Source organism: Diprion similis, chromosome 6, assembly GCF_021155765.1.
Source record: "Diprion similis isolate iyDipSimi1 chromosome 6, iyDipSimi1.1, whole genome shotgun sequence".
Classification (NCBI taxonomy): Eukaryota; Metazoa; Arthropoda; class Insecta; order Hymenoptera; family Diprionidae; genus Diprion; species Diprion similis.
This window is the reverse complement of record NC_060110.1, coordinates 19,716,037-19,742,715: the sequence shown is the minus strand read 5'-3', so window position 1 is coordinate 19,742,715 and position 26,679 is coordinate 19,716,037. Positions and strand designations below refer to the sequence as shown.

Genomic DNA, 26,679 nt, shown 5'->3' with positions numbered 1-26,679 from the left:
TTTTTGGCTAATTCCCGAATAACTTTTCTAATAAAACACGACTTTCGTTACTAACTTACTTTTCCTCCCTGCACGACAGCGCCACGTGCTCTTCGGACTTACACCGCCTGTTCTCGGCGGCAGCTCCGCGTCTACTTTTTACAAGAGCTTCGTCGTATTTTTTTTTTTCCTTTTACAGGAAAATATTGATCGAAAGCTGAGATATTATGTATACAACATCGTGATGTAGATCCTTTTGGAACAGTGATGATAAACTTTTTCACAGCTTGTTAGCATACGGTAATTGCAATTGAAAACACGGCAGTGTCTTTGCGATATAAAAATTCTAAAGAAAATCTTTTATTCACTATTTCTCTGAATAAACAGCGAGGAAGCGCGCTGCGGAGAAAAAGAAATGTCTTCGCATTTCAAGAACCTCGTTCGTATTTGAAAAGGAAATTCGAGAGAAATAATTTCAGGACCTGCAGTAACCGGCTCAAACACGACGCAAGTGTGACACGACTTCGTAGAATAGCGATATGAAGATGAAACGACGGAATTGGATATTCAGCAGGTCGGAAGGAGACGAAAATATCGCTTTGACTCCTTACACGATATCTCTCGCTTTTCACCCAATTTTGCCTAAAACGGAGAGGGAAGATATTTGGGGAAATTTGATTCTTTGAGAAGATAAGATGCTCGAAAAAATCTCGCGTCATCAGATGTGAGTGTTACAAGAACGACGATTCTTGTTGCAGAAAATTGGAACGACAATAAAATTCAGAGAAAAATAGAGAGGGATGAAAAGTTGGGTAAAAAAGTTGAAAGCGGGATTCAATCGTTCTCCGGGTTACCCACTCATGCCCTCTTCGTTTTCTCTTCACCGAGCTTCTGTATTTACTATTTTCTCCAATATTTTTTACATTTCACACTCGCTCGACTGACCAATCTTTCGTAGTCGATAAAGTACTTTCGACCCCGACTTCGGGCGCTGCAGTAATTTTTCACCCTGTAGTAGTACGTTAGGAAAAAATTTATCGAATATCGAGACTGAGAGTTTGTACAAGTTTGAAAATATTTTGAACTGACTTAAACATATCGCGAAATAAAACACGCGCAAAATTCCGTCCTCTTCTATAAAGAAATGTGCAAAATGTGTAACATCTTTTGATTTTCCAAATAGGATAAACGATTTTACAAAATCACTCACGTACAAAGAAACAGTTTTGTTTCAGATTTCACTGTTAGGTAATTATTTCATTCGACTAAATGGTGAAAACTACTGTTTTCACGTCGCAGGAGGTTTTGCTAAAAAAAGAAAAAATGAAAACAATTTGATCTATCAACCGATATTGATGTACAATCTCTTAAAAGCCTTACGTTAAAGTACCCCGTTTACGATTACAGACCCTTTCCGACGTTGGACGCCATAAATCAGCACGCCTAAGAGTGTTGAGTGTTGATGACGATTAATTGAAACCGTCAAAATCTTATGCGAAAATTGGGACTGTAGTACGCGAACTTGGGCAGTTAATTATGGAACATCCCATCCGCTCGCGTCTGCCAGAGGCGGCGTGGCGCCTGGCTAATCTTGACTTTCTGCACCTTCATCATGGATTCAATATCACAAAGCCGGATGTTAAGCCGAAGCACAATAACGAATCGACCTGCCCATAGCCGGCTGCTCACCAGGGAATAAAAAAGAACAAACGACCCAGCGCCACGAGATCACGGGCACGAGAGTTAGCCACCCACAAAGCACAGGTGAAAGGGGGGTTAATTTGCCCCGTTATTACACCCCCGCAATATGCGATCCCGTGAAACGAAGCGGTAACGGCAAGCGCGAAAGCGGCGGCATCACGTACTAAAGGTCAGGGGCGGCGGTGGAGGGCGCACATGACTCCTGTACCCGGCGGGGGGGGGGGGGGGGGGGAAGTTGGGACCAAGGGCCCCCAGAAGCTGCGCGATAAAGGAACCGAGACGGCGGGGAAGCGCCGCATGCATTATTGAGCAAGGCAGGGGAGTTTCGGGGAATCCGAGGGACGAAAGCTCGAAGCAGGCGCGCTCGATTTAGGAGACAAAAGGGAATTATAATCGTATTTCACGCAGGTAGTTTCCCGAGTAGGTGTAGGTTCGGCCCTGCTGCGGGGCGAGGAGAGGGTTTTTGATCCCGCGAACTCGGCTCAGGAGTTTGACTAACTCCCGGCTAATTAGGACGAAGGCGAGAATGTAATCCACGTGGCGATGGCCCGATGACGACGTTGGCATGCCGGGTGATCGCATCCTCCTCTTCTTGCCGAACTACGCGAATTATCTCTCGTCGATCCGCAAACCAGTGCGAAACGCTTCCTTGAATATCAAACCTCCCCCCGTCGTCCCCGGAATTCCGTTCCTCAAACGGAGATCCGTCCGACCCCGATCATCGCTCCGCGGTTCACACATTCCGCGACCAATTCTTCGTCTCTCTCTCTCTCTCTCTCTCTCTCTCTCTCTCGCCGGTATGTTGTCACTCTCTCGAATCGTGCGGAATTCCACTACGACCGATTCGCAACCCCTTCAAAATATACCCGGCAAGAAACCGCGGGCAGCATCAAATATGCAAAGGGTTAAATTGAGTGGTTACGTGCTAAGCGAAGAACAACTGTGCAAGCCGACTGAGAGAACCTATTTCTCCGATAATTTCATTATATACACTTAAAAACCACTACACGATTTCATTCTTCCTTCCTCAGCAAATTCCTTGGGTATAAATACCTTTTTGAAATTTGTGAGCTGAAAACGACGAAGCTCGAAACGGCTGACCGTAAGCTTCTGTAAATTCTTACCAAAGAGCTACTCTCTAAGTTCTTACTTATGCGTCAAGTGTATTGTAAGTTGGTGTGTCGACTCGACTGTCAGGAGGAAACTTTGACCAAGTGCAATTTGTTCCCATTAACTAAGTCGACTTAGGAATATTGATGTACCGAGTTGTCTGGCTTAAATTTGAGAATCCGATTTCCCGCGTCGATATATATATATATATATATACCTACCGTTGGTGAAAAATGAGCCGTGATATTCAAACATGACAGGTCATAAATTGTACACTGCAGACAAAGTTCGCGCGGCAAACAACGGCACCAGTCAAAAGGGGAACATCCATATTTCAGTCGATTCAGAAGACGTGTAAAAAAACGGTGAAAACAAAAAAAAAAAAAAAAAAAAAAAAAAAAAAACTGTCGAAATGAAAAACCGAGAGACGGATGGGGCCAGAAGTGACACGGGCTCAAAGTCGGGGCTCTGTAATAGATGAAGTTTGGCCGTTTGGCATGAGTGAATAAGCGATGAATAGAGCAGGAAGAGCGGTGAGGATGACGACGGCGCGGCGGCGGCTCGAAGGTGTAGAAGCAGAGCAATGCACACAGAATTAGGGGACACTCGGTGAACCCTTTGCCATCTCTAGATCTCCTCAGTGGCCGATGGATAGCCTCGGATCTCCGGCTGGCCGCTTTCATGTTTGCAAACTAATTAATTCACTGCAGTGAGTGTAAGAAGTGGGCTGCAGACGTGCGGAGAGGAGCTGAGCCGGTGGCTGGAACCACTCGAAAAGATGAAGGGGAAGATAGCCTTCTAAGCCGAGGCGATGCAACGGCCTCTTATTCGTTAAACATCCCCTAGGGGACTAGAAACTCCTATTAGAGGAGATTCTTCACACATTAGCTTCGACGCAGCTCTTCTGCGGCTGCCGCTGCTGCAATATGGACAGTGAAATTCCTACGAATTGATTAAATGATTGGCTGATTGATGCTCTTTTAGAATTACGACACTCCTTACGTCGTGTTCTGGAGTCTGTGATCGTTTCCGGCTATGGAGGGTAGAGAAAGTCTTCGTAAAGCAGAGGGAAATTAAGATGGCGTTGCTGCAGAAAAAGTTACTCTAAGTACCAATCAGATTGAACCCGATTGATTGCTAATCGCCAATAAGATTGTTTTCATTATTGCTCATGAAGATCATTCTAGTGACTTGTTGAATCACTATTTCCTGTTTTTTACTCCTCCTTACTTCTACCCTCCATATTGCCGGCTGCTCATGGCTTGTACAGCCTTAACATCAGGTAGAATTTAAAAGAGACATGGAATTGGGCCGCATTAATGTACCCTCGGGCGAAGTAAAGATGAATATTTTCCCCTCCAAGTTGGTCTCATTAACCGAATTTTAACCTGAGATTCTCCCTCACCTCCAGTCACGTTTTCACAACGTTTGCATTTCTACGCGCACAAATTTCACCCCTTCCTTCTTTCACCTTCCCGTCTCCAGGGGTCCATCCCACTTTCCGAGAGTTGTCGTAGCCTTTTGGGTTTTTTTTTATTCATTGTTTCGTAATTTTTGCACGACTTTGAAGCGATGATGATTTATCGTCGCTTTTTTATACAGTTTGATCAAATTCGGCCAACCTTGAAGTTCGAAAAAACGACTTCCCGCAAAAACACATCGTTAAATTAACGTTACGAACTTTAATTCAATCATACCGACGTTGATAAATTATACGCGCTGTCTAATTTCCTACAAATTAGTTCAAGCAATCATTTTCTCAATTATACCTTCCCCTCTGACCAGTCATTCAATCACAAGTATTCACCGAATCAGCTTATCGTGTCATTGCAAAGTATAACATCCTCAACTCGTCTTCCTTATAAATAATACACCGGAAATAAGACATAGAGATAAATTATCTGTCACTCATCTTTATACTAATTCCAAGACACCAACTTAAATTACCGTCACAAAAAACATAAAAGTTGTCAATCGAACTGTGGCTAAAATTTCCGCGCGGTATAAAAGCCTGCAGCATTACGATGAATAAGAGGGTGAATTGCATATTCGATCGTTAGGTACGTACGTGTAAAGTATGCGAGGCTTGGTGTCAGTCAGAGAAAGTTTATATTTTTACGATCCTCATTTTCACCCCACAGTTACCTTGACTTCGAGCCATTTCACCAGGCTAAAACTTATCCCCGTAGTTCGAGCCGGTGTTCGTCGCTCGCGTATCGCGATGGCTGTTCCTCCAAGTCGAGGGTGGGTAGGTATGAGTCTGTTTCCTCCGCTTACCCCTAGCTTTCCTCTTTCTCGCCCTCTCCGAGCCAAACAAGAGACACTGTCAATGCCGCTTCACCGTCGGCTCGCAAACTTTTGCCTTTCAGAAATTACAATCGAACCCCGCACTGGGATCACCGATGCCATTTCCTTTCCTCCCCCTCCCTTTCGACCTTTGATTTCCTGCAGCTTTGTCACTCCCTTCACCCTCCGACACTGCAACGAGCCGTCGCTGTATGCCATTTCACTATCTCTATTTATTCCTGTGATGTATCGCGTTAGCGTATGAGTGTGTGCGTGTGCGAGCGTACCAAACGCGTAGCGTCTACGCGACACAGGTTTGTGCTAATTGAGCGACGGCTGGGTAAGGTCGGCCTATCTCGCGCTCCGGGCAAAGCCCGTAAAGTATATTTGTATTACAACTGAATCACCAATAAACTATAATTATCATTGTTATTGAATAAATAATCGGCGTGCACTTATTTACCTAGTAGCATTACATAACAACTGGCGACGAGGATTATTGAATTCTACGTGTGTGGGCATAGGGCTAAATGTGTTAAAAAGTGCTAAGCCAATGCAAAAGGCAGATAAAAACTGGCTTTATAAAAGTGGAGTGACAAAAGCAGCAATTATAGATGAACTGAATAAAGCAAATATAGAATTTTCTGAAAGCGAAAATTTCGAGTCACTCCGGAAGAAATTAAGAGATTATTACGATGAAGTAAATACTGAAACAGCAGGTATAGCTAATGCCAATGAAACCCTCACGGGTGAGAATACACAGAATCGCGTTGTAAACACCGACAGTGAAGAGGAAGATCCCAACAGTAACAACATGTCGGACAATAAAAGCAGATTAGAATTTATTCTTGGAAAATCAGACTGGCAATTATTTATTGAAAGATTTAAATTCTACATCAAAAGAAGGAAAATCACCGAGGATGGGGACAAAGTAGCCACGCTGATCGACTTAATCGACGAGGAAAGCTTCAAATTGCTCAAACAATTAGTATCTCCGGCAGATGTGGAGACAAAAACTTACGATCAAATAGTCAAAGTTATGACTGACCATCTGCACCCCAAACCTTCGGAAATCATGGAAAGATGTACCTTCCACCAAGCAAGACAAGAACAGCACGAAAACATACAAGAGTTTGCCGCACGATTGAAAAAACTTGCTTTAAACTGCAATTTTCCAGATCTACAAGACACATTGCGCGACCAGCTGGTGTGTGGAATAAGGGACACTGAAACACGAATCAAATGTTTTGAAATTGAGAAAGCCGATTACGATGGAGTTTTAAAAATCGCGCTTGCAAGAGAAAAAGCAGTAAAAGATGCTTCGTCATCTCAAAACGCGTTAGAACATAAAAACGCGAAACAAGAACTTTACCACGTCGATACGAGAAATAAAAAATCGGGAACATCAAGCACGAGCCAAACGAGAGGTGGTCACCGCGGGGGCAGAGGTGCCGGAGGAGCATCAGCCACGTCGAGCGGCACAAATCAGCAGCGTCAAGGCCAAAAGAAGCTAGTGTGTTATTGTTGTGGCAAAGAAGGCCATATAAATAGAGAGTGCCAGTATAGAGATTATGTGTGCTCGTACTGCGTGAAAAAAGGGCACATTGAACGCGCGTGCCGAATTAAGCAAGCAGCAGTAAACACAGCCGCGAAGCAAGAGGTGAAGAATCTCCAAGCAGCAGACGAGGATAGCAGCGATTTCTCGGACGACGATCACGAAAGCGACTTCTTACACCTCAAGGTTACGCGTAATAATTATGAGAGTATGAATAAAAAAAAAACAAAGGTCACGAATGCAAATTTGCACATTAAAAAAATCGATGATAATGAATCGGCATTAGAGCAAAGTAAAAACGCGAATCCTATGTTTATATCGGTTTTAATAAATGAAACCCCGGTTAAATTCGAGATTGATACTGGGACTTACGCTACGGTAATTTCTGAAAGAATTTTACAAAAAGAATTAAAAGATTGTAAGATCATTAAAACGAATTTGGAATTAAAAACTTACGACGAAAGAATCTTAAAACCGTTGGGAAAACTAATTAATTTGAAGGTCGCTATCGACAACGAAACGCGAATATTAGATTGTTTTGTTATGAAAGGATCGGGACCGGCTTTAATAGGTCGAAAATGGTTACAAGCTTTCGGCGCTTGGCCTTTAATGTTGCCTAAAGGAAATATCCAGAATAACGAAAAGGATAAACAAATAAATAAAATGAACACGGAAAATTTAGAAAAAATTCTTTCAGAAAAATATCCGATTTTATTTAGCGATACTGCCGGAATGTACAATAAAAGTTCTATTAAGTTACATGTAAAAGAAAATACCCGTCCGGTAGCACTTAAGTGCAGAAACGTTGCACATGCGCTAAAACCGCTAGTGGAGAAAGAGATAGATAGATTAGTAGAATTGGGACATTTAAAGCCAGCAACGGCTAGCGAGTGGGCGACACCTATAGTGCCCGTATTTAAATCAAACGGTAAAATAAGAATATGCGGCGATTTTAAATTGACCGTAAACCCAAATGTTATCATAGATAAATACCCCATGCACACGATCGATGAAATATTTGCAGCATTACAGGGTGGTGAAACGTTTTCAGAGCTGGACCTGACGCACGCCTATATGCAATTTCCGGTAGACGAAAAAAGTTCCGAATTTTTAACGATAATTACTTCTAAAGGTCTTTTTAGATACACAAAAATTCCGGAAGGTGTTGCGCCAGCCCCAGCAGAAGTACAAAAAAAGGTAGATGAAGCCATCAGGGGAATTTCAGGCACTATAGCCTACCTAGATAATATTTATATAACAGGGAAAAACGCTGAAGAGCATAAGCGGAACTTGGAACAGGTTTGTGCAAAACTTCAAGAATGTAATTTGAGAGTAAACATTAAAAAATGCAAATTTATGCAGGAAAAAATTGAAGTATTGGGTTTTGTTATTAACAAAGAAGGATTGCACAAAGCTTTTTCCAAGATCAAAGCAATGACGAAGGCGCCTATACCAACCAATGCGAAAGAATTGGAGTCGTTCATCGGGCTGATAACGTTTTATGCTAGATTTCTGGAAAACAGAGCAAGTAAATTGAAACCACTTTACGATTTATTAAAAGAAAAAAAATTCGTCTGGACTCGGGAGTGCGATAAAGCTTTTAAGTGGGTTAAGAATGAATTAATCTCACCGCGCGTTTTGGCGCATTTTGACCCAAAGGAAGAAGTAATTCTTGCCTGCGACGCTTCCGACTACGGGCTATCTGCAATTCTTTCGCACAGGTATAAAGACGGATCCGAGCGACCAATAGCTTTTGCGTCAAAGAAAATACCAGAAAATGAATTAAAAAGAGCGATAATTGATAAAGAAGCAATGGCAATCGTGTTCGGCTTCAAAAAATATTACCAATATATTTTCGGACGCGAAATAGCATTGCGCACAGACAATAAAGCTCTCGAATTCATACTCGGTCCACGAAAAGGCATACCGCAAACAGCGGATAATCGGCTTCAGCGATACGCGTATTATTTATCGGGATTTAAATATAAGATTCAACATGTCAAATCAAAAGAAAATGCAAATTGCGATGCGCTGTCGAGGTTGCCGATAGACGACCAAACAGAAATAATTACGAACGAATTCTCGTACATTAATTTTTTTGAAGAAGGAACAACGTCATTTAGTAGTAAAATGTTAGAAATTGAAAGTAGAAAAGATAAAACTATTAATAATGTAATTAAATTTGTCAAGGCAGAATGGCCCAGCACGAAAAACCTGTCAGAAGAAGAGAAAATTTACTTTCATAAAAGGTACGAATTAACAGTAGATACCAATTGTTTATTTTGGGGAATGAGAGCGTGCATTCCCGACAGCATGCGGGCAATCATACTAAAAGAATTACATTCTTCTCACATGGGAATTGTCAAAATTAAAACGTTTGCGAGATCTTACGTCTGGTGGCCAGGCATTGATTCTGCTATTGAAAATTTAATTAATGATTGCAACATTTGCTCAGTACTTCGAAAAACCCCGGCAAAAACACCGTTAACTACTTGGCCTTGGCCACCAAAGGCGTGGAGTCGCATTCATTGCGATTTTGCAGGTCCATTTTTTAATAATATGTACCTCATTGTGATAGACGCACACTCTAAATGGCCTGAAGTAATAAATTTCAAAAATAATACAAAAACGTCGAAGGTCATCGAAAAATTCAAGACACTATTTGCTAATTACGGTTTACCTTTACACGTTCATTTAGACAACGGGCCCCAGTTCAAATACGGATTGAAAGATTGGCTAGAACAAAACGGAGTCCACGTGAGTTTCTCCCCCCCCTATCATCCGGCCACGAACGGCGCGGCTGAAAATTTTGTTCATACTTTCAAAGATAAAGTGAAAAAAATCGTTAAAGGGGGAGAGAGACTCGAAGACGCGATTAATAAATTTCTTCTTGATTACCGTAGCATACCACACTGTACAACAGGACGCAGCCCGGCGTTCTTAATGTTTGGGCGAGAACTGAGAACTCGTTTTGATGTATTAAGACCAGATGTTTCGATGACCGTTGACAGGCAACAAAGAGCACAGATAGTAGCTAGGCGAGGAAATAGGAAGGTAGATGTAAAAGCCGGAGACGATGTCTTGATGGACTCTCACAGGGTTAGGAGTAAAAAACGTGTTAGAACATAAAAACGCGAAACAAGAACTTTACCACGTCGATACGAGAAATAAAAAATCAAAAAAATTTACCTAGTAGCATTACATAACAATTCCTAATCGTTCAACTTTGCCAGGATTCGCGTCCCACAACTCGCAAGAACAGGGATAAAACTTGTTCCATTGATCATGATGCTCCCTTCTTCTCTCAGAGCTTATATCTCTTACCCACGTCGTATTATTCCAGTCCCTTGAATGCGATCGCTACATATTTGGCGACGCCTGGCTTTATAAGGGTTCAGTCATTCGCTTGAATCGAAGATATTTTTGGATGGCGGAAGAATCATTCGAGTGTAATGCATAGTATCGAGTCAAAAGAAACTGGTTTGATATCAGAACTGACGAAAAAGGTTCACGAGGACTTGACCTGTGAGTTTTCTCTCACAGTATTCTAACTAACACCAGATGCCTAACTCAGTTTCTTAAATTAGCTACAAGCTCAGTCTTGGGAATCAGCAGGTGAACCGATCACGTTGTTTGATTATAATCACCCTCGGTGTAATTCCCGGTAGGGTACGTGTAACGCGAAATTGGCGAGTGGGTAAATTGGCACAGAACGGAAGTGGGGTGCAGGAGAAAGGAGGAAGTGACAGGTATGCGAGGGTGTTGAGCCTCTCCTGAGATGTAAGCTTCGAGGCGTTCCGGGCTCTGGCATGCAAATGCCTCGAGGCATATGCATACACTCGAGTTCATATGGTATACTACATATATCTACCACATGTACATACATGCCGCATGTATGCATGTAATACAATCAAAGCTCAACGGCGATACGTATTCAGGTGGTCAATTGGCAAACACTGTGCAGGAGAAGGACCTATAAGCGAACGGAACTCACAATCAGTGCGTGCTGGCAAAGGTTGCGAAGGTTTAGGTATCCGGAAACAAGGGACAACACATACTGTCGCGGCTCTGGGTCTTGTACGTAGCTCTAAACCATGGCAGTCAAGAAATACCTACGCCTGACTGGATACGTTTGCATCGATCTCCAAGGGCAACAGAACTGGCCCATCAATTTCCCATTCAATTTGGATCGGTTAACCAGTGAACGAGGGGCGTGATTCGGGTCGATCCTGAGGCTGCGCCTCATTGCGGAGTGAAATGTATGGCTAGAAGACAGAGTCCCGAGTCGTCGAAAAAATTTGGATCAAATTATAACAGGATCAAGGATCGCTGACTGATTAAAATCGGAATTCTTGGGTAGGATAAACATTGCGATCAAATGTTCTGATTATCAAAGGGCCGTTATTCGGAATGGTTGGTATTTTCGAGAGGTCAAAGTTATTCGCCAGGTGGTTTCATTTGTTGAAGGGTCTAAATTCCGAATGGTTATATCGAATTCCAACATGATCAACAATCCCGATTATGACTTAAGTTAAGACACTTGCGGTCGCGAAATTCCAGCATGCAAACGATCAAGTTACATGATATTAAATATTAAAAAATTGTAATCATTCGGAATTTCCACCATTAAAAAATTCAAACTTATGAGCGTTGATAAAATACGATGTATCTGAAGTTTGTTGATCATCTGCAGTAGACTTTCCGCCATCAGGGTGGCAAACAAGGGCCGATAAAATGTGGAATTAGGGCTTATGTACATTTTTGTAGAAGAGCAGCTGCATCTATTCACAGTTTACGTCAATCGCGATTAAAATCGGAGCATAACTGCCGCTGCAGCGAGCCATAATTCGATTCCGCGCTTTTAACGGCCCGATTTAAACGACAAATAGGGGCTGGTAAATAAATTAGTCCTGGACGAGATCCCCGCGCGACCGACTAGGAGGTTTGGAATTAATTTCAACCTTTTGCGGCAAAGTTTTAAACTTCAACGTTTATTTCCAAACTTGCTGCGGGATTCAACCGACTGTGTTTTGAGAGGCTGCTAATTATAAGTGGCTGCACACGACCTTGCCGATTATGTGGGTACTTCAGTTTCGATTTTTAGTTAAAAGACGGTGATATTCACTGAGAATCCAAACACGATTCCGGCTCGATGACGGGGCTTGATCGTGATGAAACGCGGAGGGTGACACTTTGTGATGTGTACAATTGTAAAGCTTTGCTAAAGAATTTTACCAGGAAGCTGAAGCGAACGTGGAAAAATAAACCTCCCTAACCGAGTGTGGATGGGTCCGTGTGTACATGCATGTATTATATCTAAATGTACCTGAATTCCATCGACGAGAGAGTTTTTTGCTGCTGGAATCGAATCCCTAAGAATATCATTCTTCTGGTGGAACGGCAAAAGCCGCAAAATCATATGAATTAACTAAACACGAATAAACGGAATCGGCGGAAATGCTTTGACACTCGGGAAAATTCGTTTGTCAGAAGCAATGGTACTTATAGAATATACAGCAGATAACGAAGCTAACGGATCAGAATTTAGAAACTTTTTTCTACGTATACGTAAAATAAAGATTCTAAGCAAGAAAATCAAGAACTTTGTTCTTGTAAAGAATATTTACTGATCGAATCAGATTTCTTTATAAACTCGGTTTCACCTGTTTACTCATCTTCGTCTACCGCTTACGGGTGGAAATTTTGTGGATTTTCGACAGTTCTGATTAATGCTCGTCGAAAGGACACAAAACGCTCGCTGCGGCTTCAAACGAGTGCGACTTCGATGATTGTATTCAATATTCTCTAAGACAGCTAATCCAGGGCTGATTCGAAAACATGTACGATTCATGTACCCACTCGCTAAGGCGCTTCGCTATCCTGCTTGTGAAATTCCTTCCGGTGTCGGAAGGATGGGGAATAATTTGACTGGGGTTTAACGCTGGGTCCCCGGTCTTAGGAGTAATACCAGATGATACCGAGGGGTGGGTAAAGCGAGGACCTAGGAACGCTGCGGCTCCCGCATTCAACTTGTATTTAAATAAGTGGTATACACCAGTAGGTATATGTTATACGGAAATACACGTACGCCGGTATTTCAGAGGGAATAATTGACGTCAGATATTCAACGCTGTACGGCAAGGTCCTTGGAATGAACTGTGCATGCGAGATGTCGCCAATAAGACGTACGCGCGTTATCCTTGGCGCGGTTCAACCCCTATTGAATTCAGTCCTTTGGGTCAATTTCAATTACTGATCAAGCGGCATTCGCGACGCTTTGAACCTAATTGACAACAAAAGTTGACAAGAATTCATCCCGTTTGTAATGAAGTTGAAATTTGATTCGTCAGAGATTATAAATATTCTATAGAAAAAGCTTGATGAGGAATTTTTTGCTACGGAATGTGACATTTTATCGGGAATTGAACTTTAAAACTTTTATCTTCTCGTATATACCGAAATTTCTCGGGAAATCAGAAATCACAGTCTTTGAGTTAATCAGATTGCTATATAAGCCTAATTTGAAGCAATGATGTGCCTAACTGCTGTAAAAAGTTAAGGCCGACGGGATTCGCCGTTAGGATGGGATCGCCGATCCCTCAGTTTCTAACGCCGCTTTTTGCCAACTCCCGGTCAAACGACGTTCTTGATGCAAGAACTTTGCCTGCCAAAGGTTAGATCCGTCTTTTGCAAAACAATGCCGGAGTTTTGCATATTCAAGGGTCCAAATGTGACCTGAAATTGTCAGGAAATCAATGATCCGTTGTCGCATTTCCTCCGGTTTTAGCTGGAACTTTTTTTCCAGAGAGACGCCATCCGATTTCGACGCTATTATATAAGAATGGCTAACTTCTAGTCTGTGGTTACCGTACAGAATTTTATACCATTCTCAGTCTTTTTTTATTTCGACTAAAAAATATACTTTTGGATAGAAAATGTATATGAATTTTGTATTTCTATGAGTAGAAAATTCATTTTGAATTAGTATTCTTATCGATTGCGTTTATTCGAGTACTACTTATACTTCCACTTCACTTCAAAGTAACGCAACGTGTGATCCTTAGTCAACTGAAAAAATTCACTGATCTAAAGAACCTGATTTCGAATCTCTATAACAAGAAAAGAAACTATTAGTAATTATAATTACTCTAAACGGTAATACTTCTAAAAAAATTTCTTCCAATTTTAAGAACATCTCATCCGTATCAGCCCGCATTTTACTAAAATTTTCTATCGACAGTAAGAAATGACTTATCTCGCAGTGTGGACCGGAAATTGCGAGGCCCGGTTACACCGCGTCCTTAGACGATCGGTATTCTTTGGTACATTAGTTCGCAGGGCGAAGGAGTCCCATCCGGGGATCTACACATCTACCGTTCGCATTTTAGAGCGTAGATTCGCGAGTGTGCAGGAGCAGCAGGGAGGATAGGGTGATCGATGTCCGGAAGGGACCGTAGAAGCTTATCTGCTCGAACGCAGTCGACCTGGTCTACCTGCTAAGCACTCGCAGCTGCGCTATCGGTGCTACGCTGTTGTGACAGACCTGCGAACTGCGAAGGGCTCGAACCCTTCCAGAGAAAGGCCAAGGGGCCCACGGGCCCCAGCTTATCACGAGCTTGCAGCGGCTGCTCGACGCGGTGCAAGCTTATCGATGCTATAGAGGAGTGACGCCAGTAGTATTGGGTAAATGCTCGTTGTCGAGAAGTCACCTGGAGGGACTGTTTTTTAGTTAATTTATTAGGCGATAGTCGGACAAAAGGGGATTCGTTGAATTGATGTTTTTGAGAACAGGAAAACAGAGAATACTGGAGTTAGGAATAAACACGTAAGGATGTCGATGATTCGTTTTGAATCACCTTAAACTGGGTGAAAATTTAGTGTGGATTTGTTTGGTCTCAATCTAGGATTGCTTATCTTGTTTGAAGTTGATTGCATGTATTCGTTCGATATTGTTTACATGTGTTGATCGTAATACCAATATCGGCGTACCTAATCTTGTAAAATTGAATATTATAGAGCATGCCAACGTGAAGAAAAACAAAGTGATTTAGTTAGGTAGAGAATAATCTTGTGAGTAAACAAGACATCGTGGAGTGAAATGAAACAAATCTGATAGATTTTCAATCATTCTGAAGCGGTTTGGGACGATGATTTGGTTGATATCAGGAAGTAATAATATCACTTCCTGGTTGATATATGTTCCGGTCTTTTCAATTTTTTTACTGTTAAAGTTGTCTTTATAGTTTAGGAATACAATAGTTCGATAAATATTCAATATACGACCATCTAGTAATAAAATAATAAGAAGTATCAATTTTCGGAAAACAACCTGCTGAAATATTCATTTGAAAAATATATGAAAGTTCCGAGATTAAGACTGCCGATCCCGTTATTACCAGAATACATTTTCTTTGAGGGGATGAATTCTTTGTCTTGGTTTGAAAGGCCACTTTGCTCTTTTTTTTTTTTTATCGTAAAGAATGATTATTGTGTCAAAATTAAAGTTTATTGAATTTTCCAGTTAAAATCATTTCTGGAAATTCCGAATGACTATGCTGGACAGCTGCGCACGAAATTATAGACTGACGAAAATTTTATCACTGAAATTAAAAAAGGAAATTATTCAATGCATAATGATCCGGATTTCACAGAAACTCGTCAACTGCCTTGACTGCTAAGTAAATCTGTAGTATATCTGTTGATCAAAATCTAACGCAAATAAAATTTTTATGCAGAACTTTCTAAGCCCCATTAACCTTCCTTCGAATTCTGTGTTTTGAGAAATATTGTACACCGAGAAATGCGACGCATCGTTATACAGTAAAGCCGAGATTGTTCGACGTGCTTACATATCTGACTACGAAATGTGTGTATCCATCTCGCTGTTACGACGAAAGAGCATGGCGAGTAGGCAGGTTTTATTGTCTGCCTATTTCGTTTTGACGACGCGCAACATTCCGTTCCTAGACATATTTTCCCGCAGATTTACGAAATGACATATTGACTGAGAACGACTATCGCATGCGGCCTGCAATATATTTCGAAAAAGCCGTTTTTGCCCGTTCTCTTTATCTCTTCATGTTTAGGGGTAAAAAACTAGAATTGTCGATTGTCAGCAGGACCAGAATATTGAATTTTCATAGATGCGAAAATTTTATTCATAAAATTAAAAAATTTGTAAAATCCAAGTATAGAAAATTGTAAATACAAAAAGTTGAAATAAAGAATGTGAAACTATAAAAAGTCACAAGATAAAGAATTTGTATACGATTCTCTGACCTTTCTATTAATTTACTTCTCCATACTTTTACTTTCAACATTTTTGAATTCTATAAATAAAGTTTTCGTTTTAAGAATTCGATATTTCGGCCCTCAAAAGTTTTTATATCTCAATATTTTTACTCCCACCCTTTTCGACCCGCAGTTTGCTTTGCAATTCGGTGTTTTCTGCCCGTCGGATAGCTCGAATTCATCCCTCGGTAAGGTATGAAATATCTCAAAGCTGTAACACGAGTTATCCGTCGTATAATCACCCCCGCATTCATCAAAGAGTCGCAACTCGTATTATACCGAAGTCCCTAAGTGAGCCGCCATACACACTCGTACAAGCACGCACGGCGTTTGTCGCGAATCGAGTAATTGGCTTCATGAGCTCAGAGCACTTTACCCACAATGTGGGGTAATTTCCCAGGGTACCTGAAAAACACTAGAGAATGCTGAAGTGCGTGTAGAGCACGGGGTGAAAAGAGCGGACGTCAAAAGGGGTGGAAAATAAATCACTCGCGCAACGGAGACAAGCATGGCGATGGCGATTTTCTATCGGACGGATCAACCGCCCGGCGGGCAGTGCGGAGAAAAAAACGCTCGAGAAATGATCCGTCACGAGGACCGTCGGCCGGATACAGGACCATAAACCATAAAGCATCGGATGACGGGCCTGAATTTATCGTGAAATCGGGCACGGATTGATTCTCAGGGGTATGACGAAAAGAAAAACAAAAGTTGTCCGCAAAACTTTTTCACTCCTGGTGTTATTTACCGTTTTAATTTCCATTTCTTGTCAATTCGGTCCGAATTTTTCCCCCCTTTCCTAGGTTTTTTCGGCGGGAGTCACGTGACGGACGTCCCACTTAGTCGTAAACTTAATGTAAGAGGGTACTCACAGGTTGTAGTGGACATCAGCCATGTTTGGTCGATACCGAAGAGCCTGGGTAAAGGCCTCCTCGGCCTCGGCGATTCGCCCCTGGGCACTCAGCACGCTTCCCAAATTCCCGTAGGCTGAAATCGACAAGAAAAGCTGCAATTAGTCTCGCGTTACGAGACCGCAGGCTGATGGGTTCGGTAACCTGCCCACCTCTGTTTATTTTCGATCGCTGAAGACGACCTGGATCGTTCGTAACTAGGAAAAATTCCCACGAAAACGCTGATATCTTTACACGATTTTATGTAATTTCTTTCCCATCAATTTTAATTGGCAGTTTTTTGTGTTTTCAAAGGATCGAATGAATGGGATTTCGTTATTCGAATAGTTATTTCTACCTTTTTCGTTGATCAAGATTATTGTTTTGCAGTAACATCATTAAAGAATGAACTTTGCGGTGAAAGAGGAGCAACGCAAATGGCGATACAGGGTGAAAACGGCATTTGTACAACATCGGCATCCATTCGCGTACAGAATCGCATAATAATCTGAATAACGATACGCATAGCCGGTAATAAAATATTGACAGAAAGGCGTGCCTCGTTCTGGCAAAGGGTGTTATTTACGAGCTATATAAACCGTCGGAGGAAGTCTATTCGAGATCGATTCGCTGCCAGATCGGCTATTCTCAATCCGGAAATATATAAGAATTGACGACTACGACTCGCTGAAGTAATCTCGAGGCGCGTGAGCTAAATCAGGGTCGCAGAGGAATAATACAACGATATTGGATTCTGCGGACTGTACTTTTACCGCACCGTTCACATGTCGAGTAAAATTTTCAGCTCGGAAACTACACGCGTGTATATTGCATAAGCTAGATTTTCCATCCGTCACGCGAGGCCGATTCGACTTCTATTTGCATCCGACGTTCATTGAACCCATTGTCCAATGTCGATCCCTGGTACAATTTCACTTTCGCAAATGCGATTCCGCACGTTTATCGCGTACGTGTCGATTTGCACCTTCTCGCTTCATGGGCAGGTATAGCTATAACAATTAGAGAGGAGTTGCCGGAACGATTTCAACTTCCTGATTGCAAAGTGCAAATTTTTAGTTGTCCGTGTGACTTGGAGCTTCTCTAAAAATCGAACTACAAGCATGTGTTCCTCTTCGGAACACAGAATCAAGCGATTTCGCTAAACTCGATGCAACTCGAGTGGAGAAGGGAGCCATTCTTCAATTTCCCCCGATCTCACGCACGATCAAATCGCCTCGACCCGCAAAGACGTAAAAATGAAAAAGACGTCGTTGAGGGTGATCCGAGAGCTGAACTGAGACTGGATTGCTGACCGAAACTGGCTGCGGTTAACGGCTCAAGGTAACGCAGGGTATCTACCCGGAGGTTTATATCGTCCTAAAAACCGTTTATGTTTCCACCAAGTATGCAACCGCGATATTTAAACCAGAAGTAGCTACCCCCTCTCAAAAAACCGCCCTTCAGCCTACGGCGCTCTCTTCAACGCCGCTTTCAACTTTTCTAAGGGAGAATTCACCACAAACCGCGTAAGTTACTTGCTCCCTCGAATATAATACGCCCGAGTATAAACGCTCGCTTGTTTACCTTTCACAGTCGAGGAAGGCAAGTTGGATAAATACTTTTCGAAACTTTTGTTATTCTTGCAGTGTGGTGGAAAAATCCGCCTGCTAAGAGTTTCGAGCCTTTTCCTGTACGTAGGTTATAAATAACTCGTTTGTGGAATTTCTTCAATTAAAAAACCCTTTCGAATCCTTCCAGAGTTTAAAACTTGCGGCCGAGAATTCCTCATCTCAACATCGGAATTGTGTGTTGGAAGAAAATGAACGAAAAAAAAAATAAACAAAAAAATAAAATAAGATAAAAATTGAAAATGGGATACTTAGGATATTTTATTTCTGACTCGTGATCGGATTACAAGTTGTGCAATTTCAGCAGCATTTTGAAGGGCAGTTCACCTCATCCAGCTCCTCTCACCGTACTAAAAAATAAGTGCCAAAGAAACGCTGAAGACCGAATCACCCCTCCTCCAAGGAAAAAAACAGTTTTTCGCTCAACGCCTGCAGGGTCGTAAAAATAATCCGAATGAAAGTAAGGTTTTTATAACTTTCTCAAATCGACTCCTCGTTCCCCCGTGATATTATTTCAACTGAATAGCTGGGTATCAGCGGGCAATTAAAACTTATAGGTAGAACCGAATAAGCGAGAAAACAGCGCGGTCTGACGTTTCGCGTTACGTCAGGAACCAAGGATCCCGGGTTAGGTAATAGAAATAGCAGGTCCATCTGTCAAAATTGTGACGAAATGAAAAGGGTACTCCGCCCGAGACGTGGGAGGACTGAGAAGAGCTGCAGGATGCGCGGAAGGGTCTCGGTTATTAAATTCCGAAATTCCTTCCGTACCTACTCCGGCTCAGCTGCCATCTCCAGACTGCATATTTCGAGTCATCCCAGGGCCTCGCAGCGAGATCTGTCGAGTGGTTTGATTTCTTCCCTTCTCTTCTCTTTTCTCCCGTTCTTCCTTTGTGGAATAATAATTCACGCCTCGCGTCGAAACATTGGAAAAAAAAAAGAACGAGAAAAACGTCGAGCTCATCGCGAGACACGGATATAACGGGTGTCGTCTTTACTTTCTTACATCATATACTACAAAAATAATTATTTCACGTACTAACCTTTGGGGGGGTTGACGTGCAGCGCGGACCTGTAGAGGCTCTCCTCGTCGTGCCAGTCTAGATTTCTCCTCAAAGTTTTGGCCGCCATGAGGGTGAAGAGTACGGTGGCAACGGCGAGAACGATCCGTCCATAGGACCTGGACGTCCGTCTCACGTGACGATAAAATTTACAAAGACCGGCGCCGAACAAAAGGCATAACCCGACACTGGGTAGGTACAAAACTCTCTCGGCGATGACGAAACCAACGTAGAAGAAGAGGTTACTAGCCGGTAAAAAGGGAAGCCCAAGAAATCCTAGGGATATCGCAACGGCCGCGGGAATCTGCGAGGCAACGCTAGACTTCCTGGGACAATAGCAGTTGCTTATCGGTGCGTTGTTGTTGTTCGCCGCTCGGCAGCGGTCCGTATGTCCAAGGAACCGTTTTACGCAGCTGGAACACGAGGCGCTCCGGAGTCCCTTCGCCGCCCAGAAACCGGCGCCCGCAAGCGCGGCGTAAAGCGCCGCCGACTCCAGATTCCTGGAGTCCTTGAGCGTCGTTATCCTGGGAACGGCGTCCATCGACCAGTCGAAACTAAGGGTGCTGGGGCAGAGCAGCATCCTGGCGTTCACCGCCGGCAAATAGAGGAAGGTCAACCCCCTGGCGAAGCGAGAAGGGTGCCTTGCTGTGGGGTTGTCAGCCGTCGCAAATTCCGGGGGTGAGCCTCCGACCCGAAGCCGAACAATCAGAAGGAGGACCAGGGTCCCGGTGACGAGGCCGACGCTCCGACGGCGGGTCCATCTGGTTCCCTGAAACGGAATTGCACTTTGATAAATCACTTGATATGGTGCCGCAGAAGGGGGGGGGGGGGGAGGGAACGCCGCGTCACTCGCGAGAAGATTACGTGATTCAGTGCCGCGTACGTCCAGAACGCGCAATTGCCGCCCGTATTTCATCCTGCAGGACCCCCGGTTACATGCGTTGCATCCCGGATTTGAATCGCTTTTGCAGCGTGCGTGGTTGGCGTGCTCAACCACCCGGCGAATATCGCGAATGAAAATTAATTAACAAACGTATATGCGTACATGATTGGGCGCAGCTCTGCCTACTGTTGTTGCAATTGATTAAACCACCGCCGATCAGAAACTCGCTCTTGATCACCATTTTTGCAGAGTTTTATATATGCCAAGTACTGACCGTATCTTTTTGCTTCCGTTTCGTGCTATGGAATTCGTTTCAAATTGATTGGTACGCGTTTGCTGCTGCTGGATCACGGGTCGGCTCCTACGTAAATCACATGTTCGATATTTTACTCTGATATTCGACGATGGATGAACGGTACGTAAAAACCAACGTTTTTGGTTGATTTGGAAAAATGTACCATTTCAAAAGGCGGAATCAACGCAGCTTATCAAAACAATCCATGCTAACTTTCGTTACACGAATACAATACAAAACCGAAACCATTACCAGAAACACTCGACAGTTGAAAAGACGATTCTAAACACGTTTCTACAACAGTAAGATTGACTACTGCGGGAAGAGAGATTAGAAGTGAATCGAGCCATTGATACATCGTTATTATCCGACCGAGAGTGCGTATTGAAAGAACGAAGATGATCAAGGACGAGTGAAACCTTTCTGCACTACGACGACGAACGAGGGAAGTAATTATTTAGCGACAACAATTAGGTCGAATAGGTACCCGAAGATGAGGAATTGGTTTGGTAGAGCAGTTTGAAAGCCGAGGCTGTTTCCACCCGGAGAGAGGAACTCCGAGCAACAGAGCAGGTGCAGAGCTATTACACTAATTGTCCCACTCAGGGGCTCACTGACTGCATGGAACTCGGTCCATCAATCCTGAGGCTGAGAGGGTCTGTCGGTAGCCGTGTCGGTCCGCCCACCGACGGTCAGATGGGCAGACAGACTGCCGGGCATCCCTCTTAAGCGGACTAACTGGACTGGACAGGCCGAGCTGACCAAGGGCCGTCACAAGCCGACGTGCCTGCAGCCGTTTGATGAGGCCACGAGGTCGAAAGATGTAACATCGCCGGCACAGCAGGCACATCACGTCACGTCACGTCACGACGACGCCGCAGAGTTCATCATCACCCATTGAAAATATGATAATAGACGCCCTTCTCTTTACCACCCTTCGTTACGAATCTCTTTGGCGCTTTGTGCCCGCCCTTCCAATGCGTGAATAGGTGTAGAGGGACGTAAACAACAAGTCGTGGAGACACAGGGACACAGAATTCGACTTGGTGTAACGTGGATTCCGTTGAAAATCACGCAGAAATGTCACGTATCTCACCGTCACACGTGCATAGAGGGTGAACAACGAGTTGGAATGGTTTGTTCCTGCGCTACGTACTTCGGCTGTCGACCTGCTTCTTGCCTTTGTTGTTGCAACAGTGATCATCTTTGAATACGGCGTTAATTACTCTTTTCATTTGCCTCCACCACGTGCGCTCCGCTTCCACCTTATTCGAAAGCTCCCGTTCCAGCTGCTCCGAATTAAACTTCGGTGGTTCGTGTTTCTTCCTTTGAACATAGTCGCGAAATGAAAATTAAACATGGCGTTGCACGAGCCTCTATTCGCATTGATTCGATTTTAATTCCCGTTCTAAATAGAATTCGGTACTATTGTCGTATTTAACATGGTTGCGGTACGCAAATATCAACATAACAATCGTACGCGATTCTTTTTCATGCGCGACAGCATTGTGAGCCGGATTAGCTCTTTATTTGATGTTGATGTTGAAATCATGAACGGATGTCCATTAACGAATTGGAGCTTACAAGAAGATTTAATCCGCATTACACGTACGCCGCCGCTTTATTTCCCGTTTTCACCTCCCTCTATCTCTCGCTCGCGGTTTCATCCCCTAAAAATTTCTTGTGTAACTCGGGTGTAACGATCCAGGAATAAATACACCGGTCTACATTGGATTTTCGTCGTTATTATTCGCGGCGTGTGTATTGTGATAAGGAACGACAGGCTTCACAGTGATTGGCACTCGGCTGGGGTAGAGGGGTGGGGGAGGGGTCAACACGCTGTTCATGCATATACGCGAGGCACATTCGCCTCCGGCGTTTATCCCTGCAGCTTGTTGGTCGTCTGAACTGGGCAGCCGTGAAAAAAAGCAAAATAATAATAATAACAACAATAATAATGAAAAATCCCTTCCCGCCTATCGACTGGGGTTTCGAATATTAGTGTAAAATATAACAAGACCGGGTTTTGAATTCGGTAACCCTCTATAGAGCGCCCCGGGGGCCCTCGTTCTTTGTTATGGTACAATGGTCGAGCATTGTGATGCAAAGTCCTGCCTCGGTTCATGAAGAGTCCTATATATATATATATATATATATACGTATACCCGCCTGGCGGACGCGGATCGACGCTCTCCTCCACCGACGCTTTTTGACGCCCCTGGATAAAAGTCAAGATGGCCGACTGCCATTCAGATGTTTGGCTAAAGAGTTTCAACTTGACTGGCAGCAGGGCTATTTATCAGTTTGACGCTCTAATACCTGCCTCTCGTTGCCTGACTGACTTTACAAACTCATTCTTGTCTGTCACACCGCGGTATATAAAGTGAAAACTTTTGTCTTCCGTAAATAACGGGATGAAATTACTAACGACAACACTACGGTGCAAAGCGTTGAAATTTCATGAGGTTCAAAAGCCATTTCGAAAATCTACTACGAAATTTTCCATCAGTGGAAAGGTTTTGCATAAGAATTGCGTTCTTCAAGCTTAATGCAGCTTATCATTGTTTCGACAGGATTTCCAAATTCAAACGTCAGAAAACCCAATATTCTGATGGAAGATGTGTATGATCGTTGAACGAAACTTTCACTCAGAAACAGAAAAAAAAAAACTGACATTCTTCGCGACATTCAATGAATATTTACATAATTTAATACTTCAATTTTTGTTCTTCTTCTTCTTCAAGTATATACAATCCTGAATTTTTCCACGAATTTTGTACAAAGATATTTCAAATAACTGAATCCGAGCACAAAGCATTGAAAACATTCAAGAGTCGCCTCAGCTGCTCTCGTCTCTCGAAAGATGAATTTTTACTGTCTATAATCCTCGATGTGATATTCGCACCTCATAAAATTCTGGTTTTAACGCCGTACCTTGTATGCGGAAAATTGCTTTCCCTAAAAAACTACCAATGTGTAATATAATTGAGTCGAAGGGCATTAAAAAAAAACGCTATCTTATTGGCGGAACGAACGATGCACTTCATGACGTAAAAATTCCTTATCCGTATATGCATCCTGCTTTGCCTCAACGAAATCAGAGAAACGCGGGCTTAGGGGATGAAAAGAGAGAAGAGAGGAAGGGGAGGGGTAAGGGCGAGGTGCGAGGCCATGCGAACGACCCTTGGCACGCCTCCAGCCCTCGCAGGGGGTGCAACATGCATCACGCCACGCGTCTGGTGCACCTAGTGGAACGAGGGTGACCCGGGAGGTGGCCGTGCATCAGTTTCCTGTCCAGGACAGCTCGTGGAGCCGCATTGCGTTGGTGAAACCGAAGCGATTCCCGCCGCGTTTCGTATCATTGAAATTGAAACTATAGACTAGCTTTTCCCGCTAGCGAAGCGAAAGCTACAGGGTCGTTCGTTTCTCACGGATGTGTGCAGCGCGTTTCAGGGCATAAATTAGCGAGAAATTTGCGATCGATGTCCGGGGAAAGCTGGCTCTTGTACAACCCCTACGCATCACGCTCGCACCCCTCGCTTAATTACAAGACAATCATATCTTCGAAGGAGGTGGGTAATTAACGCTGAGAACACAGTCCTTCTCCTAACGGGTTCAGGTGGAGAGGAGAGATACGACAAATCTCTAAGTTTAAATCGAGCGAATATCCTCGGTAAATAATGACTTAACAATTAGCGGCTTTAGACAATGGAGAGCTATAATTACACTCCTGGCATGCCAGCTAGTATCCAACTTCCGTTATAACTTACGAATACACCGGTATAATGTATTGTTCGCATGATACTTCCCACTGCAAAACTTCCATCGTAATTGGCGTATCAGGTTGAAGTGCTGCGCTGCAGCTGCACCTGTATGGTATATATACCTACATACTACCTACGATCTAACTACTAAATGGTCTAGGTAGGTATACACTCTCGCTCGAAGGCGGCAATCCGCTCAATTTACTTCCCGCGTAAGAGAAATTGCCGTAATGTAGGAAAATAATCAGCAGGTATTTACTTCGTTATACCTACTACTGCAACGCCGGGTCTGGATCAAGGCAATTTTAATTACACAGGCAAACTCCGATTTGTTTCAACTTCCCGGGTGGAATTCGGAGCACCGTTATTCTGCTGACTTTGCTGACTGCTCAAGATTACAGGGACATTCATGCGAGCGAAAATAAAATGTTTTGTTCATTTATGTACTTATTCAACTAACTAACGATTCAATTTTTTATTTTATTTCTCCAAAGAACGAAGGTTTGTGAGGTTCACTGAATCGTTTAAACAGTAAACATGATTCACAAGTTTTTCCAATTCACAAGGACTTACAGTGTCCGAGAAAAAGAAAATCGATGTATATTTGCATCGTTTAATGATCAATTTTCGCGACTACTAATTGTTCCTTTGATAAAAAAAAAAAAAAAAAGGAGCAGACTCCGCGAATTCCTCACCTTTCGCCGTGGCTCGCCTCGACAAAATTCCCAGAGTAGACAGAGAGCCAAGGAGGCGATACCGGTCTCTTTGGCAAGGGTCGCCAAGGCAGAGGCGATCAGAGTCAGGAAGAGGGGCGCCGGCTTCCGGGCGTCATCGCGATGCGCCGCGTAGGCGAGGAAGGCCACCAGGGTGAAAAGACAAGCCAGAAGATCGGCTCGGCCAACAATTCCAGCCACGGCTTCGCTGTGAACCGGATGCACCGCGAAGAGGAGGCCGGCCATCGCGTGCGCTAAACTTTGTCCCGGAAGAACCTGGAGAAAACGGAGAAAAAAATTTGGATACATTTTTCATTTTTTTAAACATTTAGATATTGACTTTAACGTGGTTTCTGGTTCTAAACTTGAACCGCTTTTACAACAAAAGGTCTTACCGTGCAAACAGTGTGCAAATGTAAAATAAGTATTTATTGTAGGTAACATTTCGGTAAATTATTTAATTTCAATATTGAGAATTGAAGTTATATCGGATTAAAATTTATATCGCTAGTGTAATTCTCGTTATGTAATTACATCTCTACCGTGTAATCGTGTTCACTCGCTGCTCGAATGGTTACATGGTGAGCTGGTTACAATTAGTGAGGTCAGACCATTGTTTACAGCGTAGAGCTGGATGAACGAACTGATACATAACTGCTTATTGTTATCGTTTCAATGATGCGTGATTTTAATAGAATCACCGTTACAAGTGAGTTTATGAGTTGGTGTTTTCGGGAAAATGGTAAACCACATTTCACGATAGACTTCATTCGTAGCAGTTGTTATAAATCGTAATCATTCTATGTTAAGCTAGAGAGATTCAAATTTTTTTCTCTTTCACAAGTTTATCAACAACGCGATTTTCCCAACTCAATTTGTGAGATTCAGTGATCTTTTTTATTCTAGACGTACATGGTATGTTTACACTGATAGAAATTTTGGTAAATCGTTTGTCAGACGTATAATTTAAATCCATAATAATCTTAATTTAAGAAGAAACGAAAGTGGTAAATGAAAATTGAAAAATCACTCGGTCCAAATTTCCATAAAAGTTTGAATATGTTAATACAAAGATAAGTTTTATACGTCGTTCAATTGATGGTTCGAGACGAATTCAGGATCTTACCATTTTCCTCGTCGCATCTCCTACACTCGCATTTATCCTCTCTGCATTCTACTTTCTTATGTTTCAGATGGCATCAGCGATAAAATACCTGAACTGTCCCATTTCGTAACATTTCCATAAAACCGTCGTTCCCGGAATCTATACATCACATGCATCAGTGATCGCGGAACGATATTGAAAACCGTTCGAAAATATCCTCACGTTATCAAAATGGCAAAAATCAGTTTACGACGTTACAGTCACAATTCAAATGTGTTTCGATTCCAGTAAACACGAAAACTAATCTAACATCGTGCGTCACTTTTTATATCAAAAAAATGTAGTACCAAAAAAAAAATTAAATCAACAAAGCTCGTATCTTTTCGTGCAGCTCTCCGAGAATTTTTGAAAAAAAAAT

The 26,679-nt window shown here is 42.9% G+C and overlaps 1 protein-coding gene across 2 annotated transcripts in view; it reads right to left on the bottom strand.

The window, feature by feature from the left end:
- The window catches only part of LOC124407019 (protein O-mannosyl-transferase TMTC2), a 166,033-nt gene that overhangs the window by 58,526 nt on the left and 80,828 nt on the right, over window positions 1-26,679 (bottom strand). Inside the window, exons 3-5 of one of the 2 annotated variants that reach the window (XM_046882795.1) lie at window positions 25,139-25,432; window positions 19,484-20,270; window positions 16,795-16,909 (exon numbers count right to left, since the gene is read on the bottom strand). In XM_046882795.1, coding sequence (XP_046738751.1) covers window positions 16,795-16,909; window positions 19,484-20,270; window positions 25,139-25,432 — 1,196 coding nt within the window. The remainder of the gene's footprint in view (window positions 1-16,794; window positions 16,910-19,483; window positions 20,271-25,138; window positions 25,433-26,679) is intronic. The other variant, XM_046882796.1, reaches the window with a different exon arrangement.